The 23,164-nt window shown below is 42.5% G+C and overlaps 1 protein-coding gene across 1 annotated transcript in view; it reads left to right on the top strand.

Annotated features, from left to right (window-relative positions):
- The window catches only part of txnb (thioredoxin b), a 29,244-nt gene extending 7,376 nt beyond the window's left edge, over positions 1–21,868 (top strand). Inside the window, exons 2-5 of the mRNA XM_072258148.1 lie at positions 16,175–16,279; positions 19,610–19,669; positions 20,105–20,170; positions 20,772–21,868. Of these exons, the coding sequence (XP_072114249.1) occupies positions 16,175–16,279; positions 19,610–19,669; positions 20,105–20,170; positions 20,772–20,834 (294 nt within the window). The 3' untranslated portion in view covers positions 20,835–21,868. The remainder of the gene's footprint in view (positions 1–16,174; positions 16,280–19,609; positions 19,670–20,104; positions 20,171–20,771) is intronic.
- The last annotated feature ends 1,296 nt before the right edge of the window (positions 21,869–23,164 follow it).

The raw sequence follows: 23,164 nt of genomic DNA, 5'->3' as shown, positions 1-23,164 counted from the left end.
AGATATTGTCTTTATGGACTTTAGCAAAGCTTTTGACAATGTCCAATGTAGGGGGCTTGACCAGAAGGCTAAACACAAGGGATCCAGGGCAAGGTTGATGGTAGTGGAGGGTTGTTTTCTTTTTAAGAGACTGGGTTGCAACCCTTCATAAGGACTCTTAAGGAAGAAGGCAGAAGCCCAAATGGACAATGGTTCCCAGTCTTGTGTTTTATGATTAGTTACTATTCCTTTTAAAGTCTTTGGATTAGACTGCACCATCTCTCTATCAAATTTATTGTGAGCTGCAACAGCACAAAGATATTAGCAACTCACGAGGATATCGTTCCCTGGGACAGCTCAGTAGACCTAAGTAGTTGAAAATCAAAAGAAAATTGCAGGTGCTGTAAATTTACAGTAAAAACAATGCTGAAAATACACAGAAGTCAATGTTTTGGAGACTTTATCATCAGTGAAAAGAAGATAAAAGCTTATATAGCTGCAGGGTAGTTCAGACGAGAAGGATGCCTGATACGATGTTTGCAGGGATGAGATGTAAACGCGTCATCTGGTCAGTGAGTGAAATCGTGGGCAAAGAATGTAGAAGTTACAAAATGCAGGAGAACATTTCAAGCAGGGGATGCCCTTTCCAAGGGGCAGGGGGGAATTAGCCAAGGTAATATCACAGATAGGTGACTGATGGAAGTCTGAGAATTGACAATATCTGAGGTTACAGATTTCAACATTGAGTCTAGAAGCTGCAACACAACCAGAGTTGTGTTCCTCAAGCTTGTATTTGGCCTCTACTAGACTTGGGATCAAAGATGACCTGATTCCACTTCAGTTCTGAAGTGTCTGATGAAACCATTGGGGGAAATGCATGTATGCATTTCTAAATGACAATAAAAGAGGACTGAGTGTTCTCGTAATCTAAACTGAAGATTTTGCCATAAGCAGCCAGGGGCCACTGAGGGAGCTTGTTATGCACTATTTCGGCCATGTAGACCAAGCCTCATTATGCTTCTGATGTAATCAACAGCCAGGGATTCCCTAAAGATGGTAGTGATGTCACTTCTATTCCAAGTAGATTTAGAAGTCCCCTGTAAGGGTCTTGTAGTTTTTTTTTTATTGTTGAGGGTAATGTTTTATATAAGGGGCAGGAAGGTAGAAGACTTTTTATTTTGCTGATGTGGAGTATAAAGTCCACCTTCTTGCATGCTGCAGTTATTAAGCCACTGATGAATTCTCTAAACAGCTATATACAAAGCTGTTGACTGCTTACTGTAGCTTATCTGCAGTGCTTCTGAGTGGAGGTAGTTTGGGTTAAATAGCTTCCTGTTAGTTCCACTTTAGCAGGAAGCTTACTGTAAGTGGGATAGATTAGGTTACTAATTGGCCTTGGCTCATTCTGGTCCACGCTGAGATAATGGCTGATGTTAAGTTAAACAGACCTCTTTCTATGGACAGCCAAACTTGAGTATTATTCCGCACAGCAATTCCCCTTTGACAAAGGTGGAGGCCTTAGAGACCAAAAATAAATGTATTTATAGCTTTAGTGCTGCACTCCACATTCCTCTTGGAGTCGTCATGTGACATTCATGTTCACATTGTGTTTTAGGAAGCACTTCTTTTTCCATTAAGGAGAGATGTTTGAGAAGGTCTGGTGATGAATTTCCTTGAAACAGGCAGCAGGGAAACCACTCTAACTTGGTTGACAGTTGGATTTATCTTGTCTTGAAGCAGGTGATGATTAACGTTCCTGTGCTCCCCTGGCATTCCCAAATGTGGGTGCTAGGACTGGTTTTGTGACAGAAGTTCCTCTCCGCCAAAGTTTAGAAACTCAGCAGGGTGCCATCAGCCCCTGAAGGACTTCTTTAGTTGACCATTGAATTTGTGTCGGATGAATAGTTTGTTGTGGGATTGAATTGAGAATGCTCTGAACAATCAGATCTTTAAACCATTCTTTCCTGTAGATGTTGGCTGCCTTCAGTTTAAGCTCACTTGTTCTTGGCTATCAATTGGGGGAAGCCTGTGTGTATTTAAGCCATAGATGGTCTTGATAGCTCCTGAAAAACCCCTGTATGTCGTGAACGTTCAGACCTCCTCTATTTCTACTTGCCATTTCTTTAGATCATGGGTTTTTTTGTTAGCCTTTGGCTTTCAGAAGATGGAGCTGTTTCCGTTACACTGAGCCATGGTGGAATTTCCAGTACTTTGTAATTAAGTGGCTCCCAGGGTGTGTAAATGTTCCATATGCTTTTTGTTTTGCAGAGCCCCCTCCTATCACCACATAAATTTCTGGTTAATTAAATATCGTTGAAATTGATCATCGACATGTTTAGTTAGCTGGTCACACTTCATTACACTGAATGGTAAAGTTAACTTGCCAACTTTTGAATTACTAAATAAATATTGCAAGAAAGAAATCAGAGGCCTCAGGGTACAGTGAGACACAGATCAGTGTTTGGCAAGAACATAATGATAAAAGTAGGCTATTCAGTTGTTCAAAGGAAGTGTATTATCAAAGTAAATGTATGCCACCATATTCAAACTTGAGATTCATTTTCTTGCGGGTATACTGAATAAATCTATAATAACTATAATATTGCTGCCTTAATTTGTCATTCAGTTTCATGATTAATTAGCTTTCCTCACGAATCCTGTGGGTTTCTTTTCAGAGCTGGAAAAATCATTTGACCTGCTGTGGTTTTGTTCGACAATTGAACATTTCTTGTGTTCAAAGATTCATATTTATAAGCTACTGAACCAAGAAATGTCTGTTTTCCCTAAATAACCAACAAGGGTTTCCTCTGCATTCTGCAGCTTCCCAAAACAATACAGGTTTGTTAGTTAATTAGCTGTTGTAAGTTGCCCTTGAGTGAAGGTGACTGTTAGAATCTTCAGGAGGAGGAGCGGAAATGTGGAGAGAATAAATGTGTTGGGGTAGGATTAGTTTTTTTAAAAAATAGTGTGGTTGATGGTAAGACAAACTTGGTGGCCAGAGGAGTCTATTATATCTCTCTGATTCCCACAATTTCCAAAGACCAACCCCTGTTTTAAAACTGTGTTAAAGATCAGTTGGTGTTAGATACATTCTCTGAGAATTGCTTTTCTGTGAATTGTATTTAAACCACTTAGATTTTTTTCCATAAATGCAGCATTGATAAGAGTTTCTATATCTGTATGTATGCACAACAGCAAATACACTCAAGGCATTAGTTAAATATTGATGGGTGGTCTGAGCTTTTTAATGAAATCATCTGACCCAGCAACTGCCAGTAAGTTGTTTGATAATAAATCCCTTTGAGTTCTAATCATGTGCTTTGTATTAAAATGCTATTTTTCTACAGTTCATTAGGCGATAGCTTTACCTTTCTATTTTCTGTAACCTTGGGAATTTTGATAGGATGTGTGGAAGCAATAATTTTCCTTCACAGGTTACTTTCATTCTCGATAGGCTGAAATTATTAAGTTATTTACTCTTCCGCCCCCTCCCCAATAGATGTTGCCTGAACCTACCAAGTACTTCTTGCTTTACCCATATTTATTTTAAATTTCCAACACTTGCAGTTTTATGCTTTATTTTGTATGATCTGTTGTAAATGTATTAGAATCAGGTTTAATATCACTGGCATATTTCATAAGATCGGTGTCCTTGTGGCAGTAGTACAATGCAATACATAATAGAAAAAAAAGGAATTACAATAAGTATATAATAAATAGTTAAATAAGTAGTGCAAAAATAGAGATAAAAAAGTAGTGAGGTAGTGTTCATGGGTTCAATGGGTCAATGGCCATTCGGAAATTGGATGGCAGAGGGAGAAGCTGTTTGTGAATCGTTGAGTGTGTGCCTTCAGCCTTCAGTAGCTCCTTCCTGAAGATAGCACTGAGAAACAGGGCATGTCCTGAGCGATGTGGGTCCTTAATGTTGGATGCTACCTTTTTCAGGCATCACTTCTTGAAGGTGTATATTGTATATACACCGGTAAACTGGAAACTTGCTATTAGTTTACAGCGTACACTATACTTCCATCTTCTGCGAATTACAGATATTGACCCTTTGATTAAATGCATTCAGCAATTTTGTTTAGTGAAGCTGCCGTACATGTAAACGTAAATGATCATTTTCAGGATTTTGCAGTTACACCTCCCTGCAGACTGACGTTTATGCCGCACATTCCTTGATCACCTTTTTGTCATTTAATCTCTCTTGCCTTCCCCCGCATGGGATCATTTGATCTTTTCAGCCTCTCTCTTTATGCAAGTTTAATGCTTGTTTTATGTCATTTTAACCATTCTTAGTTATGGTAAAAGATCGTCAGCCTTAAAAATTTGCCTTCTCTACCCTCATACCACTGACCAGCTTAGCATTCCTTTTTTTTTCTTATTTCAGAATTCCAACATCCAGAGGTTTTTGTGCTTATGTGTATTTCAGAATATGCTTGTGCACGTTATAAAGCACTGTGGCCATTTGATTTATCAAAGTTATCTTTTTATTGTTTAAAGCAGGAATTCCTAACCTTTTTTATGCCATGGACCAATACTGTTAAGCAAGGGGTCCTTGAACCCGGGGTTGGAACCCCTGTTTTAAAGCAAGTCAAGTTTATTGTCATATGCTTGGTTGTGTTGGAAAAACCTGCTTGGAGCAGCACTGCTAGCATACAACATCAAATAAGCAGGGTTCACAAGAAAAAATATAAATTATTCAATGATTTTTTTTTCAAAAATATCAAAGCCCAATTTAGTGCAAAGCAATCATAGTGTTGCCCAACTGTATTGGTTAGGTTGGTGCTGGCTGGTTCAAGGTCTGACTAATTGAAGGGAAGTAGGTGTTCTTGAACCTAGTGGTGTAGGACTTAAGTCTTCTGTATTTCCTGTCCAGTGGTATCTGCAATAGCATGGTCACAGTGGTGAGGATCTTTGATGATTGAGGGCCTCTTGAGACAGTGCATACGCCCAATGAAGGCAAGTCCACTACTCTGCAGCTGCTTGAGTTGCTGTGTGTTGCTATTTCCATGCCACACCATACTGCATACCATGGATTCCGGTTCATTAGGCCATCGATTAATTGGGTAAGGCACTTACTTGCGCCAGCTGTTAAAGAACAAAAACCAATCAAGAAAATGGCCGGGATTCCCATTGTTTATTTGGGACAGAAGATTGTTACCGAACAGTTTCTAACCAGCGTCAGACATGTGCAGTTCTCTGGCTGTTAGATGCTACAGTGTGCTTAAAGCCAAAAATTTTAAAATAGTGTCAGCTGCGTGTGCTTGGGGTTAAAAGCAACAATTTTTGTCAAAAATACAAGTAGTAAAACAATTCAGAGTTGTTTTGCTCGCTGTGGTTTCAAGCATTCAACTTGGAAATGGCTGGAAGTAAAAATAAAATGATTTCACTACTTCAACAAGTTAGGTACTACAAAGAATTTGAAGAGATCAACAATCATCATTGAATGTTACAATGAAAGTGATGGTTTGGAGGATGCAATCATTGAAAATTGTATGAAGGCATGTTAAAGTTGATTCTGAATAAAACTCGGGAGACCAGCCTCTTATAGTTACCACAGTTTATTGTGCACCCTCCCGCAGGAGTTTGAGACCCAGTTGTCGAAGGGAAGGCACGTAAGTACTGCCACCATCGGACAAGTGGGCCCACTCTCTCTGGTTACAGCAATATATTTATACATAGTAAGTCCCATACATTACTGTTGCAAGATGTCATTTGAACTCGTATGCCCACCAAGTCTGTTGATGCAAAATGTAGTTACAGATAAGAGAATCTGCTAAATCAAGAGTTAATTACAGATGGATGTGCTGTCCAGTTCTTATCAGTTATTCCCTTTGCTAGGCCCTGACTTAATTACAGATGGATATTCATTCCTGTCCTTATTGGTGAGTCCTCTTCCTCCCCGACTCACACAAGGGTACAATGTACAATTTATCAAATTCTGAATGTCTCTGCAAATTAAGAGAGAACTAGTATAAGCCGGCTTCTTTCAGCTAACTGCTGAAAACAGAGTTTACTTCAGTCCCAATTATTCTTTTAGCCAGAGGTTACATAGGTTCAAAATGATTTTTTTTATATATCCTCAATTCCTCAGGCAGTCCATTATCTGCACTAGGTGTCTGTGCTGATTTTACATAGAAACATAGAAAACCTACAGCAAAATACAGGCCCTTCGGCCCACAAAGTTGTGCCGAACATGTCCCTACCTTAGAAATTACTAGGGTTACCCATAGCCCTCTATTTTTCTAAGCTCCATGTACCTATCCAAAAGTCTCTTAAAAGACCCTATCGAATGCACCTCCACCACCATTGCCAGCAGCCCATTCCAAGCACTCACCACTCTCTGAGTAAAAACTTTACCCCTGACATCTCCTCCGTACCTGCTCCCAAGCACCTTAAACCTGTGCCATTTCAGCCCTGGGAAAAAGCCTCTGACTATCCACACGATCAATGCCTCTCATCGTCTTACACACCTCTATCAGGTCACCTTTCATCCTCCATCGCTCCAAGGAGAAAAGGCCGAGTTCACTCAACCTGTTTTCATAAGGCATGCCCCCCAATCCAGGCATCATCCTTGTAAATCTCTGCACCCTTTCTATGGTTTCCACATCCTTCCTGTAGTGAGGCAACCAGAACTGAGTACAGTACTCCAAGTGGGGTCTGACCAGGGTCCTATATAGCTGCAACATTACCTCTCAGCTCCTAAACTCAATCCCGCAATTGATCAAGGCCAATACACCGTATGCCTTCTTAACCACAAAGACAACCTGCGTAGCTGCTTTGAGCGTCCTATGGACTTGGACCCCAAGATCCCTCTGATCCTCCACACTGCCAAGAGTCTTACCATTAATACTATATTCTGCCATCATATTTGACCTACCATAATGAACCACTTCACACTTATCTGGGTTGAACTCCATCTGCCATTTCTCTGCCCAGTTTTGCATCCTATCAATGCCGCTGTAACCTCTGACAGTCCTCCGCACTATCCACAACACCCCCAACCTTTCTGTCATCAGCAGACTTACTAACCCATCCCTCCACTTCCTCATCCAAGTCATTTATAAAAATCATGAAGAGTAAGGGGTCTCAGAACAGATCCCTGAGGCACACCACTGGTCATCGACCTCCATGCAGAATATGACCCATCTATGACCACTCTTTGCCTTCTGTGGGCAAGCCAGTTCTGGATCCACAAAGCAATGTCCCCTTGGATCCCATGCCTCCTTACTTTCTCAATAAGCCTTGCATGGGGTACCTTATCAAATGCCTTGCTAAAATCCATATACACTACATCTACGGCTCTACCTTCATCAATGTGTTTAGTCACATCCTCAAAAAATTCAATCAGACTCGTAAGGCACGACCTGCCCTTGACAAAGCTATGCTGACTATTCCTAATCATATTATGCCTTTCCAAGTGTTCATAAATCCTGCCTCTCAGGATCTTTTCCATCAATTTAGTAACCACTGAAGTAAGACTCACTGGTCTATAATTTCCTGGGCTATCCCTACTCCCTTTCTTGAATAAGGGAACAACATCCGCAACCCTCCAATGCTCCAGAACCTCTCCCGTCCCCATCGATGATACAAAGATCATCGCCAGAGGCTCAGCAATCTCCTCCCTTGCCTCCCACAGTAGCCTGGGGTAGATTTCATCCGGTCCCGGCGACTTATCCAACTTGATGTTTTCCAAAACCTCCAGCACATCCTCTCTCTTAATATCTGCATGCTCAAGCTTTTCACTCTGCTGCAAGTCATCACTACAATCACCAAGATCCTTTTCCACAGTGAATACTGAAGTATTTATTAAGTACCTCTGCTATTTCCTCCGGTTCCATATACACTTTCCTACTGTCACACTTGATAGGTTCTAGTCTTTCACATCTTCTTGCTCTCCACATACTTGTAGAATGCCTTGTGTTTTCCTTAATCCTGCCCGCCAAGGCCTCCTCATGGCCCCTTCTGGCTCTCCTAATTTCCTTCTTAAACTCCTTCCTGTTAGCCTTATAATCTTCTAGATCTCTAACATTACCTAGCTCTGAACCTTTTGTGAGCTTTTCTTCTTGACTAGATTTACTACAGCCTTTGTATACTACGGTTCCTTTATACCTTATTGTCGCCAAACAATTGGTACTAGAACATACAATCATCACAGCAATATTTGATTCTGCACTTCACACTCTGTGGATTACAAATATTAAATATAAAAAATACTAAAAACAGTTAAAATTAGTAAATATTAAACAATTTATAAATCATAAATAAAAAATAGAAAAATTGGAGGTAAGGTAGTGCAAAAAAAAAAACCGAGAGGTAGGTCCGGATATTTGGAGGGTACGGCCCAGATCCGGGTCAGGATCCGTTCAGCAGTCTTATCACAGTTGGAAAGAAGCTGTTGCCAAATCTGGCGGTATGAGTCTTCAAGCTCCTGAATCTTCTCCCGGAGGGAAGAGGGATGAAGTCTGTTGGCTGGGTGCGTCGCGTCCTTGATTATCCTGGCAGCACTGCTCCGACAGCGTGCGGTGTAAAATGAGTCCACGGACGGAAGATTGGTTTGTGTGATGTGCTGCGCCGTGTTCACGATCTTCTGCAGCTTCTTTCGGTCTTGGACAGAACAACTTCCGTACCAGGTTGTGATGCACCCTAGAAGAATGCTTTCTATGGTGCATCTATAAAAATTAGTGAGGGTTTTAGGGGACAGGCCAAATTTCTTTAGTTTTCCCAGGAAGTAAAGGCACTGGTGGGCCTCCTTGGCAGTGAACTCTGCTTGGTTGGACCAAGTCAGGTCATTTGTGATTTTGACCCTGAGGAACATAAAGCTCTTGATCTGTTCCACTTGCGCACCACCAATGTAAGTTGGGTCGTGCGGTCCGCTACTCCTTCTGAAGTCAACAACCAATTCCCTCATCTTGCTGACGTAGAGGGATAGGTTATTGTCTTCGCAGCATGCCACCAGGTTCTTAATTTCCTCTCTGTACTCAAACTCATCATTACCCAAGATACGGCCTCCTGTACCCTACCATAACTTCCCTGTCTCACTGGAACATACCTACGCAGAACTCCACACAAATATCCCCTGAACATTTGCCACATTTCTTCCGTGCCTTTCCCTGAGAACATCTGTACTCAATTTAAGCTTCCATTCCTGCCCTGATAGCCTCATAATTCTTACTCCAATTTGACACTTGTCTAACTTGTCTGTTGCTATCCCTCTCCAATGCTGTTGTATAGAATTATGATCATTATCTCCAAAATGCTCTCACACAGAGATCTGACACCTGAGCGGGTCCATTTCCCAGTACCAAATCAAGTACAATCTCTCCTGTTGTAGGCTTATCTACATACTGTGTCAAGAATCCTTCCTGAACATGATAAAGTTTAAGGGAATGGGGGATTCTCAGATCCCTGTAAACAATGGATTAAGTACTGACTATGTCTGTGACTGCAGTGTGTTTGAATAATGTCTCACAGCTGCCTTCTTTGGAGCAAGATGATTAAAGTTCGCCCAGATCTACATAGATGTCTCTGGGCTTTTCACACCTTTTGATTTTGACAAAAAGCAGTACCTGATGGAAATTAGACAGAACATTCCTTTCTTAATTGAAGCGCAAATTTGACGGATGTTCTTATCTTTGTCATTAAGTTGTGGCTCCAGCAAACCAGGTAGGACATTCCTTTCTTTAATTAACATGGCTGGAGTATCTAACAAATTGATTGTACTTTTGTATCAATAGTCCACTGACTTGGCCAGAATAGTTATCAAACTGATTGTACTTTTGTATCGGTGGCCTTATAACTTCTGACAATTCTGACATCAGGCAGTGAGCTTGCAGAACCGCCAGGGAGATGAGAAAGGGTCTCTCCCTGATGTCGGGTCCAAGTTCACTCGCCGGCTGATCTCGAAGAAATAAATGGGTGAAAAGATAAATAACGATCTTTTTGTGCTGTCGTTATTTGATCCAGTAAAGTTGTATTTACAAACACACCTAACAAACTCCACCCCATCTAAACCTCTCGTTCTAGGGAGATGCCAATCAATATTTGGGAAATTTAAATCTCCCACCACAACAACTCTTATTATTACAGCTTTCCAGGATCTGTTTCCCTATCTGCTGCTCGATATCCCTGTTACTATTGGGCGGCCTATAAAAAACACCTAGTAGAGTTATTGACCCCTTCCTGTTCCTAACCTCCACCCACAGAGACTCTGCAGACAATCCCTCCATAGTGTCCACCTTTTCTGCAGCTGTGACACTATCTCTGATCAACAGAGCCACCCCTCCACTTCTTTTGCCTCCCTCCCTGTCCTTTCTGAAAAATTTAAAACCCGGCACTTGAAGTAACCATTCCTGTCCCTGAGCCATCCAAGTCTCTGTAATGGCCACCACATCATAGTACTAATCCACGCTCTAAGCTCATCTGCTTTGTTCACAATACTCCTTGCAATCAAACAGACACATCTCAAACCGTCGATCTGACTGCGTCCCTTCTCAAGCACCTGCCTATCCTCCCTCACGCACCATCTCCAAGCTTTCTCTATTTGTGAGCCAGCTGCCTCTTCTCCAGTCTCTTCAGTTTGGTTCCCACCCCCCCACCCCCAACAATTCTAGTTTAAACTCTTCCCCAGTAGCCTTTGCAAACCTCCCTGCCAGGATATTAGTCCCCCTGGAATTCAAGTGCAACCCGTCCTTTCTGTACAGGCCTCACCTCCCCTAGAAGAGGTCCCAATGATCCAGAAATCTCTATCCCTGCCCCCTGCTCCAATCCCTCAGCCACGCATATATCCTCCACCTCATTCTATTCCTATACTCACTGTCACGTGGTACGGGCAGTAATCCCGAGATTACTACCTTTACATATAGAACATAGAAAAGTACAGCACAGTACAGGCCCTTCGGCCCACTGTGTTGTGCCGACCCTCAAACCCTGCCTCCCATATAAGCCCCAACCTTAAATTCCTCCATATACCTGTCTAGTAGTCTCTTAAATTTCACTAGTGTATCTGCCTCCACCACTGACTCAGGCAGTGCATTCCACGCACCAACCACTCTCTGAATAAAAAACCTTCCTCTAATATCCCCCTTGAACTTCCCACCCCTTACCTTAAAGCCATGTCCTCTTGTATTGAGCAGTGGTGCCCTGGGGAAGAGCTGCTGGCTATCCACTTTATCTATTCCTCTTATTATCTTGTACACCTCTATCATGTCTCCTCTCATCCTCCTCTCCAAAGAGTAAAGCCCTAGCTCCCTTAATCTCTGATCATAATGCATACTCTCTAAACCAGGCAGCATCCTGGTAAATCTCCTCTGTACCCTTTCCAATGCTTCCACATCCTTCCTATAGTGAGGCGACCAGAACTGGACACAGTACTCCCAAGTGTGGCCAAACCAGAGTTTATAGAGCTGCATCATTACATCGCGACTCTTAAACTCTATCCCTTGACTTATGAAAGCTAACACCCCATAAGCTTTCTTAACTACCCTATCTACCTGTGAGGCAACTTTCAGGGATCTGTGGACATGTACCCCCAGATCCCTCTGCTTCTCCACACTACCAAGTACCCTGCCATTTACTTTGTACTCTGCTTTGGAGTTTGTCCTTCCAAAGTGTACCACCTCACACTTCTCCGGGTTGAACTTCATCTGCCACTTCTCAGCCCACTTCTGCATCCTATCAATGTCTCTCTGCAATCTTTGACAATCTTCTATACTATCTACAATACCACCAACCTTTGTGTCGTCTGCAAACTTGCCAACCCACCCTTCTACCCCAACATCCAGGTCGTTAATAAAAATCACGAAAAGTAGAGGTCTAAGAACAGATCCTTGTGGGACACCACTAGTCACAATCCTCCAATCTGAATGTACACCCTCCACCACAACCCCCTGCCTTCTGCAGGCAAGCCAGTTCTGAATCCACCTGGCCAAACTTCCCTGGATCCCATGCCTTCTGACTTTCTGAATAAGCCTACTGCGTGGAACCTTGTCAAATGCCTTACTAAAATCCATATAGATCACATCCACTGCACTACCCTCATCTATATGCCTGGTCACCACCTCAAAGAACTCTATCAGGCTTGTTAGACACGACCTGCTCTTCACAAAGCCATGCTGACTGTCCCTGATCAGACCATGATTCTCTAAATGCCCAGAGATCCTATCTCTAAGAATCTTTTCCAACAGCTTTCCCACCACAGACGTAAGGCTCACTGGTCTATAATTACCCGGACTATCCCTACTACCTTTTTTGAACGAGGGGACAACATTCGCCTCCCTCCAATCCTCCGGTACCATTCCTGTGGACAACGAGGACATAAAGATCCTAGCCAGAGGCTCAGCAATCTCTTCCCTTGCCTCGTGGAGCAGCCTGGGGAATATTCCAACAGGTCCCGGGGACTTATCCATCCTAATGTATTTTAACAACTCCAACACCTCCTCTCCCTTAATATCAACATGCACAAGAACATCAACCTCACTCATATTGTCCTCACCATCATCAAGTTCCCTCTCATTGGTGAATACCTCTCATGCCCCCTCCTTGCTCTTCGCAGCCCCTTCTTAAGCTCCTTTCTTGCTTCCCTATATTCCTCAATAGACCCATCTGATCCTTGCTTCCTAAACCTCATGAATGCTGCCTTCTTCCACCTGACTAGATTTTCCACCTCACTTGTCACCCATGGTTCCCTCACCCTACCATTCTTTATCTTCCTCACCAGGACAAATTTAACCCTAACATCCTGCAAGAGATCTCTAAACATCGACCACATGTCCATAGTCCATTTCCCTGCAAAAACATCATCCCAATTCACACCCGCAAGTTCTAGCCTTATAGCCTCATAATTTGCCCTTCCCCATTTAAAAATTTTCCTGTCCTCTCTGATTCTATCCTTTTCCATGATAATGCTAAAGGCTAGGGAGCGATGGTCACTGTCCCCCAGATACTCACCCACTGAGAGATCTGTGACCTGACCCGGTTCATTACCTAGTACTAGATGTAGTATGGCATTCCCCCTAGTCGGCCTGTCCACGTGCTGTGACAGGAATCCGTCCTGGACAAACTCTGCCCCATCTAAACCCTTGGAACTAATCAGGTGCCAATCAATATTAGGGAAGTTAAAGTCACCCATGATAACAACCCTGTTATTTTTGCACCTTTCCAAAATCTGCCTCCCAATCTGCTCCTCTGTATCTCTGCTGCTACCAGGGGGCCTATAGAATACCCCCAATAGAGTAACTGCTCCCTTCCTGTTCCTGACTTCCACCCATACTGACTCAAAAGAGGATCCTGCTACATTACTCACCCTGTCTGTAGCTGTAATAGTATCCCTGACCAGTAATGCCACCCCTCCTCCCCTTTTTCCACCCTCCCTATCCCTTTTAAAGCACTGAAATCCAGGAATATCGAGAATCCATTCCTGCCCTGGTTCCAGCTAAGTCTCTGTAATGGCCACTACATCATAATTCCATGTATGTATCCAAGCTCTCAGTTCATCACCTTTGTTCCTGATGCTTCTTGCATTGAGGTACACACATTTCAGCCCTTCTACCTTACTGTCTTTACACTGTTCATTCTGCTTCTCTTTCCTCAAAGCCTCTCTATATGTTGGATCTGGCTTTACTCCATGCACTTCTTTCACTGCTCTATCGCTCTGGGTCCCACCCCTTTTGCAAATTAGTTTAAACCCTCCTGAACCATGCCAGCGAACCTACCTGCAAGGATATTGCTCCCCCTCGAGTTCAGGTGCAACCCTATCCAATCTGTACAGGTCCCACCTTCCCCAGAAGAGATCCCAATGATCCAAAAATCTAAAACCCTGCTCCCTGCACCAACTCCTCAGCCACGCATTCAACTGCCATCTCCTCCAATTCTTACCATCACTGTCACGTAGCACTGGCAGCAATCCTGAGAACGCCACCCTTGAGGTCCTGTTGTTCAACCTTCTGCCTAGTTCCCGAAACTCACACTTCAGGACCTCATCCCTCTTCCTGCCTATGTCATTGGTCCCAACATGTATCACGACTTCTGGTTGCTTTCCCTCTCGTACCAGGATGTTGTTCACCCAGTCAGAGACATTCCGGACCCTGGCACCCGGGATGGTGGTGTCCTTCTCATGTCCACAAAATCTCCTGTCTGCTCCCCTGACTATAGTCTCCAATGACGACAGCTCTCCTCTTCTCCGTCCCACACTTCTGCACCACCGGGTCAGACTCAGTGCCGGAGGCCCTGCCACCGTGGCTCACACCTGGTCGGTTGTCCCCGCCAACAGTATCCAGGATGGTAAACTTATTATTCAGGGGAATGGCTACAGGCGTGCTCTGCACTACTTGTCTGCTCACCTTCACTTTTCCCCCCTCTGACTGTCACCCAACGACCTGCTTCCGACAGCCTAGGTGTGACTACCTCCCTGTAGCTCTCATCTATGACTGCCTCATTCTCCCTTATGAGTCGAAGGTCATCCAGCTGCTGCTCCAGATTCCTTACACGGTCTTCCAGATCGCCCAGCAGATGTGACTCTGCGGGAGAGGGGCGTTCCCCCAAGACAGCCACATCTCACATGAGAGGCACATTACCGTCTCAGGAGACATTGTAAAGACTAACTGCAAGCAAGCTTGTCCTCCACCTCTTCTCATCGAAGCCTCTCAAGTCAAAGCCTCAAAGCTCCTCTCCTTCACTGGCCCACTCACTCATTGGCCGCTTCGCTTGAGCTATCCCTCTATTTATCTGTTAGAGCTTTTCAAAATGCTTGGTCACCTGACCTCGATTGCCCAATCAGCTGCTTTCTGCTGAGTCTGAGCTATTCAAATCTTGATTGACTTGATTGCACAGACCAACTGCCAAAACTGCCAGAATCTCTCGAGTCAAAGCCTCAAAGCTCCACTCCTTCACTGGCCGCTTTCCAGGGGCCGCTTTGCAGTCCTCCTTCCGAACTCCCTGTAGTCTGTTTTCAGGACCTCTTTCCTTTTCCTACCTATGTCATTGGTACCAATATATACCACAACCTCTGGCTGTTCTCCCTCCCACTGCAGGATATCGTGGATGCGATCTGAAACATCCCGGACCCTGGCACCTGGGAGGCAAACTACCATCAGAGTGTTTTTCCTGTGTCCACAGAATCGCCTCTCTGACCCCTGACTATAGAGTCCCTTATCACTACTGCCTTCCTCTTCCTTTCCCTACCCTTCTGAGCCACAGGGCCAGACTCTTTCCCCAGGTAGGCTGTCCCCCCCAACAGTACTCAAACAGGAGTACTTATTGTCACCAGGGTACAGCCACAGCGGTGCTCTGTAGCATCTGACTTTTGCCCTTCCCTCTCCTGACTGTTACCCACTTACCTGTCTCTCGTGGCCCCGGTGTGACCACATGCCTATAGCTCCTTTCTATCACCTCCTCGCTCTCCCTGACCAGATGAAGGTCATTGAGCTACAACTCCAGTTCCCTAATGCAGTCCCTTAGGAGCTGCAGCTCAACACACTGGGTGCAGATATGGCCATCTGGGAGGCTGGGAGGGTGGGAGACTCCAGGACTTCCCACATCTGACACCGAGCACAAAACACCGGCCTCGCACACATACTTCCTTTCCGCAATTAACACAGGTAAACCTACCTCACCTCGTCGCGTTACCACCTAAGGCCGTTGAGCCAAAGCCCTATCACTCTGCTACCCTCTCACTTCGCTGCCCGTTGGATATGGTGGTCTTTTTAAACTTTTCCTGCTTTACTGGCTGACGTCACGCGCCTGCGCAGTCTTGCCTCTCTGTACCCCGAGTAGTAAAGTGTCCTCACTCCGAAAATCCTTAGCCGTTCCACTCGCAGCCGCCTTGCTTCGAATCTTGTTCACTTACAGTCAGAACACAGCAGGATAATTCCTCTGTCAATAACCATCAGTGGCTAATACACTGTTTTATACTGTAGTAGTATTGATAGTGTTCTAATTTACTCTGTATTTCATTTCAATACATAATTTTTAACTCAGTTAAAACAGCAGTTTGACTTTTTTTACACCTTTTTTAAACTCTTTCCATGAAAATTTGTTTGCTGTTCCTTTGCTGTACTGTCCCATGTTCTTTTCTGTTATAACTGGATAGGTTCCTATATGTAATGGCTGAGTAAATATTTAAAATCAGTCCTAAAGTAGTATAATGTGTTATATGGGTTGAATGTTACTGAATTAGTATTGTTGTGCTTTTCAGAAAGATTTTGAAATGATACTGAAGGAGTCAGGAAGCAAGCTGGTCATTATTGACTTCTCTGCAACATGGTGTGGGCCTTGCAAAATGATAAAACCGTACTTCCATGTAAGTATTAATAGAATTATACTGTTCCCAGAAATCCTTATGGATGCTACACAAAGAGCTCTGTTTCACAATTGACAGCTGGCCTGGAATCAGTAGACTTTTGGTTATTCATTCATGAGAAGGACTTGGAGTGGTTAGCTTAGACCATGATCTCACTGAATGATAGTACGGGCTTAAGTATTTGAATGACTTACTTGAGATGCTATTTCTTGTTTCCCTTTCTCAATCCAATACATTTGAAGGTGTAGTCAGGCTTGCATGCATTTAAAGTAATTCGGGGTAAATATGTTATAACGTCCGCTTGAAGTAGTTTCAGCTCGGCCTATCTTCAGAATCAGGTTTATTAGCACTGTCTCATGATGTATTTGTTGTTCTGTGGCAACAGTACAGCGCAGAAACATTTTATAAAATCGTGGAGTAAAAAGGAATAAAGAGATCGTGTTCACGCATTGTTCAGAAATCTGTTGATGAAGCTGTCCCTGGATCATTGAGCGTGGACCATCAGGGTCCTGCATCCCCATCCTGATGGTAGTAATGAGAAGAGGAAATAGCCCAGTCGATGAAGGTTCTTAATAAGACCATAAGACAAAGGAGCAGAAGTCGGCCATTTGGCCCATCGAGGCTGCTCTGCCATTTTATCATGAGCTGATCCATTCTCCCATTTGGTCCCACTCCCCCGCCTTCTCACCATAACCTTTGATGCCCTGGCTACTCAGATACCTATCAATCTCTGCCTTAAATATACCCAATGACTTGGCCTCCACTGCTGCCCGTGGCAACACATTCCATAGATTCACCACCCTCTGACTAAAAGAATTTCTTTGCATCTCTGTTCTGAATGGGCGCCCTTCAATCCTTAAGTCATGCCTTCTCCTACTAGACTCCCCCATCATGGGAAACAACTTTGCCACATCCACTCTGTCCATGCCTTTCAACATTCGAAATGTTTCTATGAGGTCCCCCCTCATTCTTCTAAACTCCAAGAGCGGACAAACGTTCCTCATATATTAACCCTCTCATTCCCGGAATCATTCTAGTGAATCTTCTCTGTACCCTCTCCAACGTCAGCACATCCTTTCTTAAATAAGGAGACCAAAACTACCCACAGTATTCCAAGTGAGGTCTTACCAACACCTTACAGAGCCTCAACATCACATCCCTGCTCCTATACTCTATTCCTCTAGAAATGAATGCCAACATTGCATTCGCCTTCTTCACTACTGACTCAACCTGGAGGTTAACCTTAAGGGTATCCTGCACGAGGACTCCCAAGTCCCGTTGCATCTCAGAACTTTGAATTCTCTCCCCATTTATATAATAGTCTGCCTGTTTATTTCTTCTACCAAAGTGCATAACCATACACTTTCCAACATTATACTTCATTTGCCACTTCTTTGCCCATTCTTCCAATCTATCCAAGTCTCTCTGCAGACTCTCTGTTTCCTCAGCAGTACCGGCCCTCCACCTATCTTTGTATCATCAGCAAACTTAGCCACAAAGCCATCTATTCCATAATCCAAATCGTTGATGTACAATGTAAAAAGAAGCGGCCCCAACACAGACCCCTGTGGAACACCACTCATAACCGGCAGCCAACCAGAATAGGATTCCTTTATTCCCACTCTCTGTTTCCTGCCAATCAGTCAACGCCCTATCCACGTATGTAACTTTCCCGTAATTCCATGGGCTCATCTTGTTAAGCAGCCTCATGATGGATGTCACCTTCTGAGGCACCCCCTCTTGAAGATGTCCTTGTTAGTGGAGTTGTTTCTGTGGTGAGTTTACAACCTTCTGTAGTCTCTTGCAATCCTATGCATTGAAACCACCATACCAGGCTGTCATGCATCCAGTCAGAATGCTCTTCATTGTACGTGTATCGATATTTGTTAGTCTTTGGTAACATACCAAATCTCCGCAAATTTCTAGTGACGTGGAGCTGCTGGTGTGCTTTCTACTTGATTTCATCAATGTCTTGAGCCCCAGGATAGATCCTCAGAGACGTTGACACCTAGGAACTTAAGCTGCTCATCCTTTCCACCGCTGACCCCTCAGTGAAGATTGGTGGATGTTCTCCAAATTCCTCTTCCTGAAGTACACAATCAGTTCTTTGGTCTCACTGACACTGAGTGCAAGGTTGTGATGCCACTCAACCAGCCAATCTGCCTTGTTCCTGTGTGTTTTTGTCACCATCTGAAATGTTACCAATAACCATGGTGTCGTCTGCAAATTTATAAATGGCTTTTGAGTTATGCTCAACCATACAGTCATGATTGTAGAGAGAGTAGAGCAGTGGGCTAAGCACACAATCTTGAGGTGTATCTATGTTAATTATCAGGAAGATATTGTTACTGATCAATACTGACTGTGGACTCCCAGGAAGGAAGTTGAGAATCCAGCTGCAGGTTTAGAAGCTTGTTGATAAACGCTGATGGTATTAAACAAAAAGCAATAGTTAATGTTTTTTTGCTGCTGATTAGGTACTGCAAAGCCAATGATAATGCATCTGCTGTAGACCTGTTGCTGTGGTAGGCGAACCGGTCCTTGTTGAGGCAGGAGGTACAGTAGTTATAGCCACAACCACGCTTTTGTAACTGTTTTCCTCTGGTAGATATGAATGCTACCAGTTAATAGTCACTGAGGCACCAGTATGATTCCTAACCTCTTGAAGCAGATGGAACCTCAGACTGGGAAATATTGGGAAATATTTTTTAAAATGTACGTACATTCAGAAATATTTAGAGTGGTAGGCACTTGGAATGGGCAGCAAGCAGTAGTGGAAACATACGATATTGGGGTAAGGGACTGAGATATACAATAAACATGAAAGGGATATGAATGATGTACAGACCAAAGAATTTAGTTCAGCGGTGTGTGTCAAAGGTCCGGCTCCTGTGCTGTAATGTTCCATGACATTCTTCAAACATTGTAAGTGGCAGTAAGTGGATAATACAAACTAAAAATTAAGGTATTAAGTGTCAAAGAATGAAATAATGGGGAAATTATTAGGGACAAGAGCATATTGTGATTTACTTCCATTCGGTGGTAATAAGGTTCATCTGCGTATAAACACTTTGAAAGCTTCAGTCACATAACTTCTAAAGATCTTGTTCGACAAAAATCCATCCTGAGTAGACCAATTTTTCCCATTTAGCATTAATTTCACTTTCACTGATTTTTGTCTCTGTGCCATTTTGTAAAATGCCTAATAGTTATGGGAGTTAGGAGGCCAGGGGTGGTGTTGGAGGGAAGTTTAGAAATTATTTTATCTTCACGTTCACAAACACTTCCTCTACACATTTGCAGCTAACTGAAAATATTTTATTTCTACAGAAACTGGCAGCAGTCAATACAGATGTAATTTTCTGTGAAGTAGACGTGGATGATGCAGCAGTAAGTCAGAATACATCAGACTGAATATTTCAGTAATGTTAAATGTATGAATAGTGCATTGAGAAGATTCACTGGCATTGTGGTACAGAAGTCTCCATAACATCATCTGATATCCTACACCAAAGGAGGTGTAAAGGTTCCTAAAATCTATCGTGATTCCAGTCATTAGCAGAGTAACAGCAGGTTCAATGACCAACATTACCTACACCTGAAACATCGAAATGTACTCTTCTATTCTAGACTCCACCAAGTCCCTTGCTCTCGTATCATTCATATTAAATTTACCTTGCGGTACCTGCATTAGAGTGTCCATTAATCTTCTGCAATGTGGGATCTGATGCATTCACGTAATCATAGAACCATTCACTGTAAACTTTATGCTGATTGGATTGCATTGAGCTCTGTGAAATTTAACTTGTGGTTTGTTACTTCCAGGATATTGCGGAACATTGTAGCATAAGTTGTATGCCAACATTCCACTTCTACAAGAATGGAGAAAAGGTAATTCAGGTTTTGGAGGGGACAGGCTAGATAAAGTTACTATACTTGTTATCCTGGTTCTGCTCATAACTTGAGCATCCACATGTAAATGGGTGTTTGTGTAACTGAGATGGGGAAGAGCTAACTGGCAAACCAGGCCCTCTGTTCATCCTGAACTAATTTGTTCCCCCTTTCTCAGCTGTCCCGTAACTCCCCACTGCATGGAAATGTTGATGGAGTGGCTGGAAACAAGCCCTCCAGGTCACTGTCCTGCATTTATGACAGCCCTTGCCTACATTAGGTATATCTGGTGGAAAAGTGTTAGGGAAATTTCCAAAGTTTCCTCAATAGGCTCCACTCCATCTAAAAGGGTTTCCATAAGCTTAACTTCGTCTCTGCAAACTGAGCCAGAAACTATGTGTCTTTCACTGACCCCCTCTTCATACTGTTGATTAACAACTATTTAGTTTACATTTCTGCAGCAAACTAACACAAACTTTAGAGACAGCAGCCCCTTGAATGAAAATTAGTTCTGACAAATGTGTCTGAAAGTCTAAAAAGATCTTATTAAAGTTATATAAATGCATATTTAATGTTTGTTTTTAACTTTTTTTTTCTTTAGGTGTTCGAGTTTTCTGGAGCAAATCAATCAACTTTGGAAGAAAAACTTAAAGAGCTGCAGTAATGGTCATTAATCCAATAAATAAAAGTCAATAATCTGTTTAATGTACCTGCAATGTCAAGATGTTTCAATTAAGTTTCTAAGTATAAAAATCCATTTCCACTTTCCAAGGAAAAAACTGTAAAATCTGGTTACAGGCTTTTACTTCAAAATATATGGTCATCTAATCTGATACAAAAAGTTCCAAATGTATAGTATATTAGCAACATCAATTGCTAACCCTACTATTTGAGTGCTGAAGGGGTGATGTGACAGCCTAGCACTGGTATTTACTCATAGCTTTAAAAGTATAGCATGTTCTTTAAATAATCTTAGATGTCCAATTGGGATAAACTTGATTAGCACTCTGGAAGAAACAGGCTCTTGTAAACAGATCAATTAAGTGTAGACTCTTTGAGGAAAGATTTTGAAGCATAAATTAGTCCCAGATATGTATAGCAAACATATAATAGTGGCTTTATATTATACTGTGCATCTGAAATTCTGTTTTATTGACTTTCATGGAACCAGGTTTAGAATGTGAAACAGCAGACCCTATGATATTTAAGTGCCTTGTATACTCAATGCAAGGCAAATTCCTTTTCAACTTGCTCATATATTTTAGGAATTGCTTTTTTGTTGTTCTACAATTTGACAGGTTATAGGTCCACATTCTTGCAAATTACAGCTGGTCTTTTCTCCCACAGTTCTTATTTCAGCTAATTTCTGTTTAATGTAGAAGTCACCTGAAGGATAGCTCACTGCAAGAGTAAATTGATTTGAAAGTTGGATTGCATATCTGCAGCTTTTATCAGTGTTTTAACAGAAATAAATTTATCGCTAGTTATTGTTTCTACATTAAACCATTTCTCTGTGCAACAATTGGTATTTTGTTTTATCACTACACATGAAAATCAGCACATAATTTACCCACTCTTGAGTTCTTGCATAAACTAGTGTTTGATGTACCTCTTCATGTGCAAAATCTACATACCTGTTCAAATTGACCCAGTCCCTTCTGAATATTGAAGATTGGAATAAACAGTGACTGTAACAAATGGATAAAATAAGCGGATTTGTAATTTGTTTCCTGCTTCATTCTGCTGTGGGTAGCTTTGTGTTTATAGACAATCTATTTAAGGATGCAAGCCTCATCTGAGAATGTTCAATAAATATATTTAATAATTGAGGGAGACTTTTGACCATTTGAGGTCTCATTATATCATTACCATTTTCACTTAAGCCTGTGCCTTCTAACTAGCCTGCTTACTGGTAAGTATCTTAAGGTTTTGTTATACTGTATTTGCCCACCGCACTTAATATGTTGTGTTTTATTAAACGGAGGCTAGTTTTTTTTTCTTGTCTCGAGCTTAGATTATTGTTCCAGCTGTAAGTGTCTCATGGTGTTGTTATTTCTTCAGTACATAGGACATTTTTTAATCTCCTCGCATGATTTGATTGTTGGCAATCTCTCGGATTCCACCCAAACATTCTCATGACACGATAAAGAGTAAACAGTCAACGTTTCGGCCCGAGACCCTTCATCAGCTGAGAAGGGTCTTAGCCCAGAACATCGACTGTTCACTCTTTTCCATAGATGCTGCCTAGCCTGCTGAGTTCCTCCAGCATCTTGTGTGTGTTTCTAGTGACTGCCTAGTTTTGTTAAAGCTCCTTGGGTGTTTGTACCATGTGAAAGATGTTACATTCATGCAAGCTAGATTTGAGAGTCAGATGAAACCATTTTAGCCACTGCAGTGCAGAATTGGACTCAGATTGTATAACTGTAGATGAAGGGGAGGTGCTTGCTGCTGAGATCAGGTTTGTTCGTTTCCTGAGCACATCCTATATTTAAATGTCACCGATTCTGACCAAGTGGATATGTGACATTTAGTAACAGTGAAGTTACTAAACAGTTTGCTTTGCTGGTCAGACTAATGAATTCCCACAGATAATAAGTAGAAAGTAAAAATGTATTTCATTGCTTGATCAATTTACAGGAACCAAAATCTACCTTGTACTATGGTAGAAGCAAATGTTAAACTTTTGGAGGAGATCGAATTTTCACCTGTCATGGAAAAAGACATCACTGATTATAAAATTAGCCCTTTTGGGCCAGAGAGTATTTAACAGTTGATTTTTCAAGGCAGCCTTGTTAATGGGGCACATGGACCATTGGCCACCAATCCTTGGACCATGCAGTGGTTGCCATGAGACCTGAAATCCCAGCATTTCAGTGTGGCTAAGTGCATTATAGGGGCTGTCCCAGCATAAAGAGACTGCCGCAGTGACAGAGTGTCTTTGATTCATGTGGTGTCTATTGTTTTTGTGCTGTGCAAGCCATATTTCATAGCTGG

The sequence above is a fragment of the Mobula birostris genome, chromosome 5 (genome assembly GCF_030028105.1).
Source record: "Mobula birostris isolate sMobBir1 chromosome 5, sMobBir1.hap1, whole genome shotgun sequence".
Taxonomy (NCBI): Eukaryota; Metazoa; Chordata; class Chondrichthyes; order Myliobatiformes; family Myliobatidae; genus Mobula; species Mobula birostris.
Note: the sequence above shows the minus strand (reverse complement) of the source record. Positions and strands in the feature narration are given on the sequence as shown.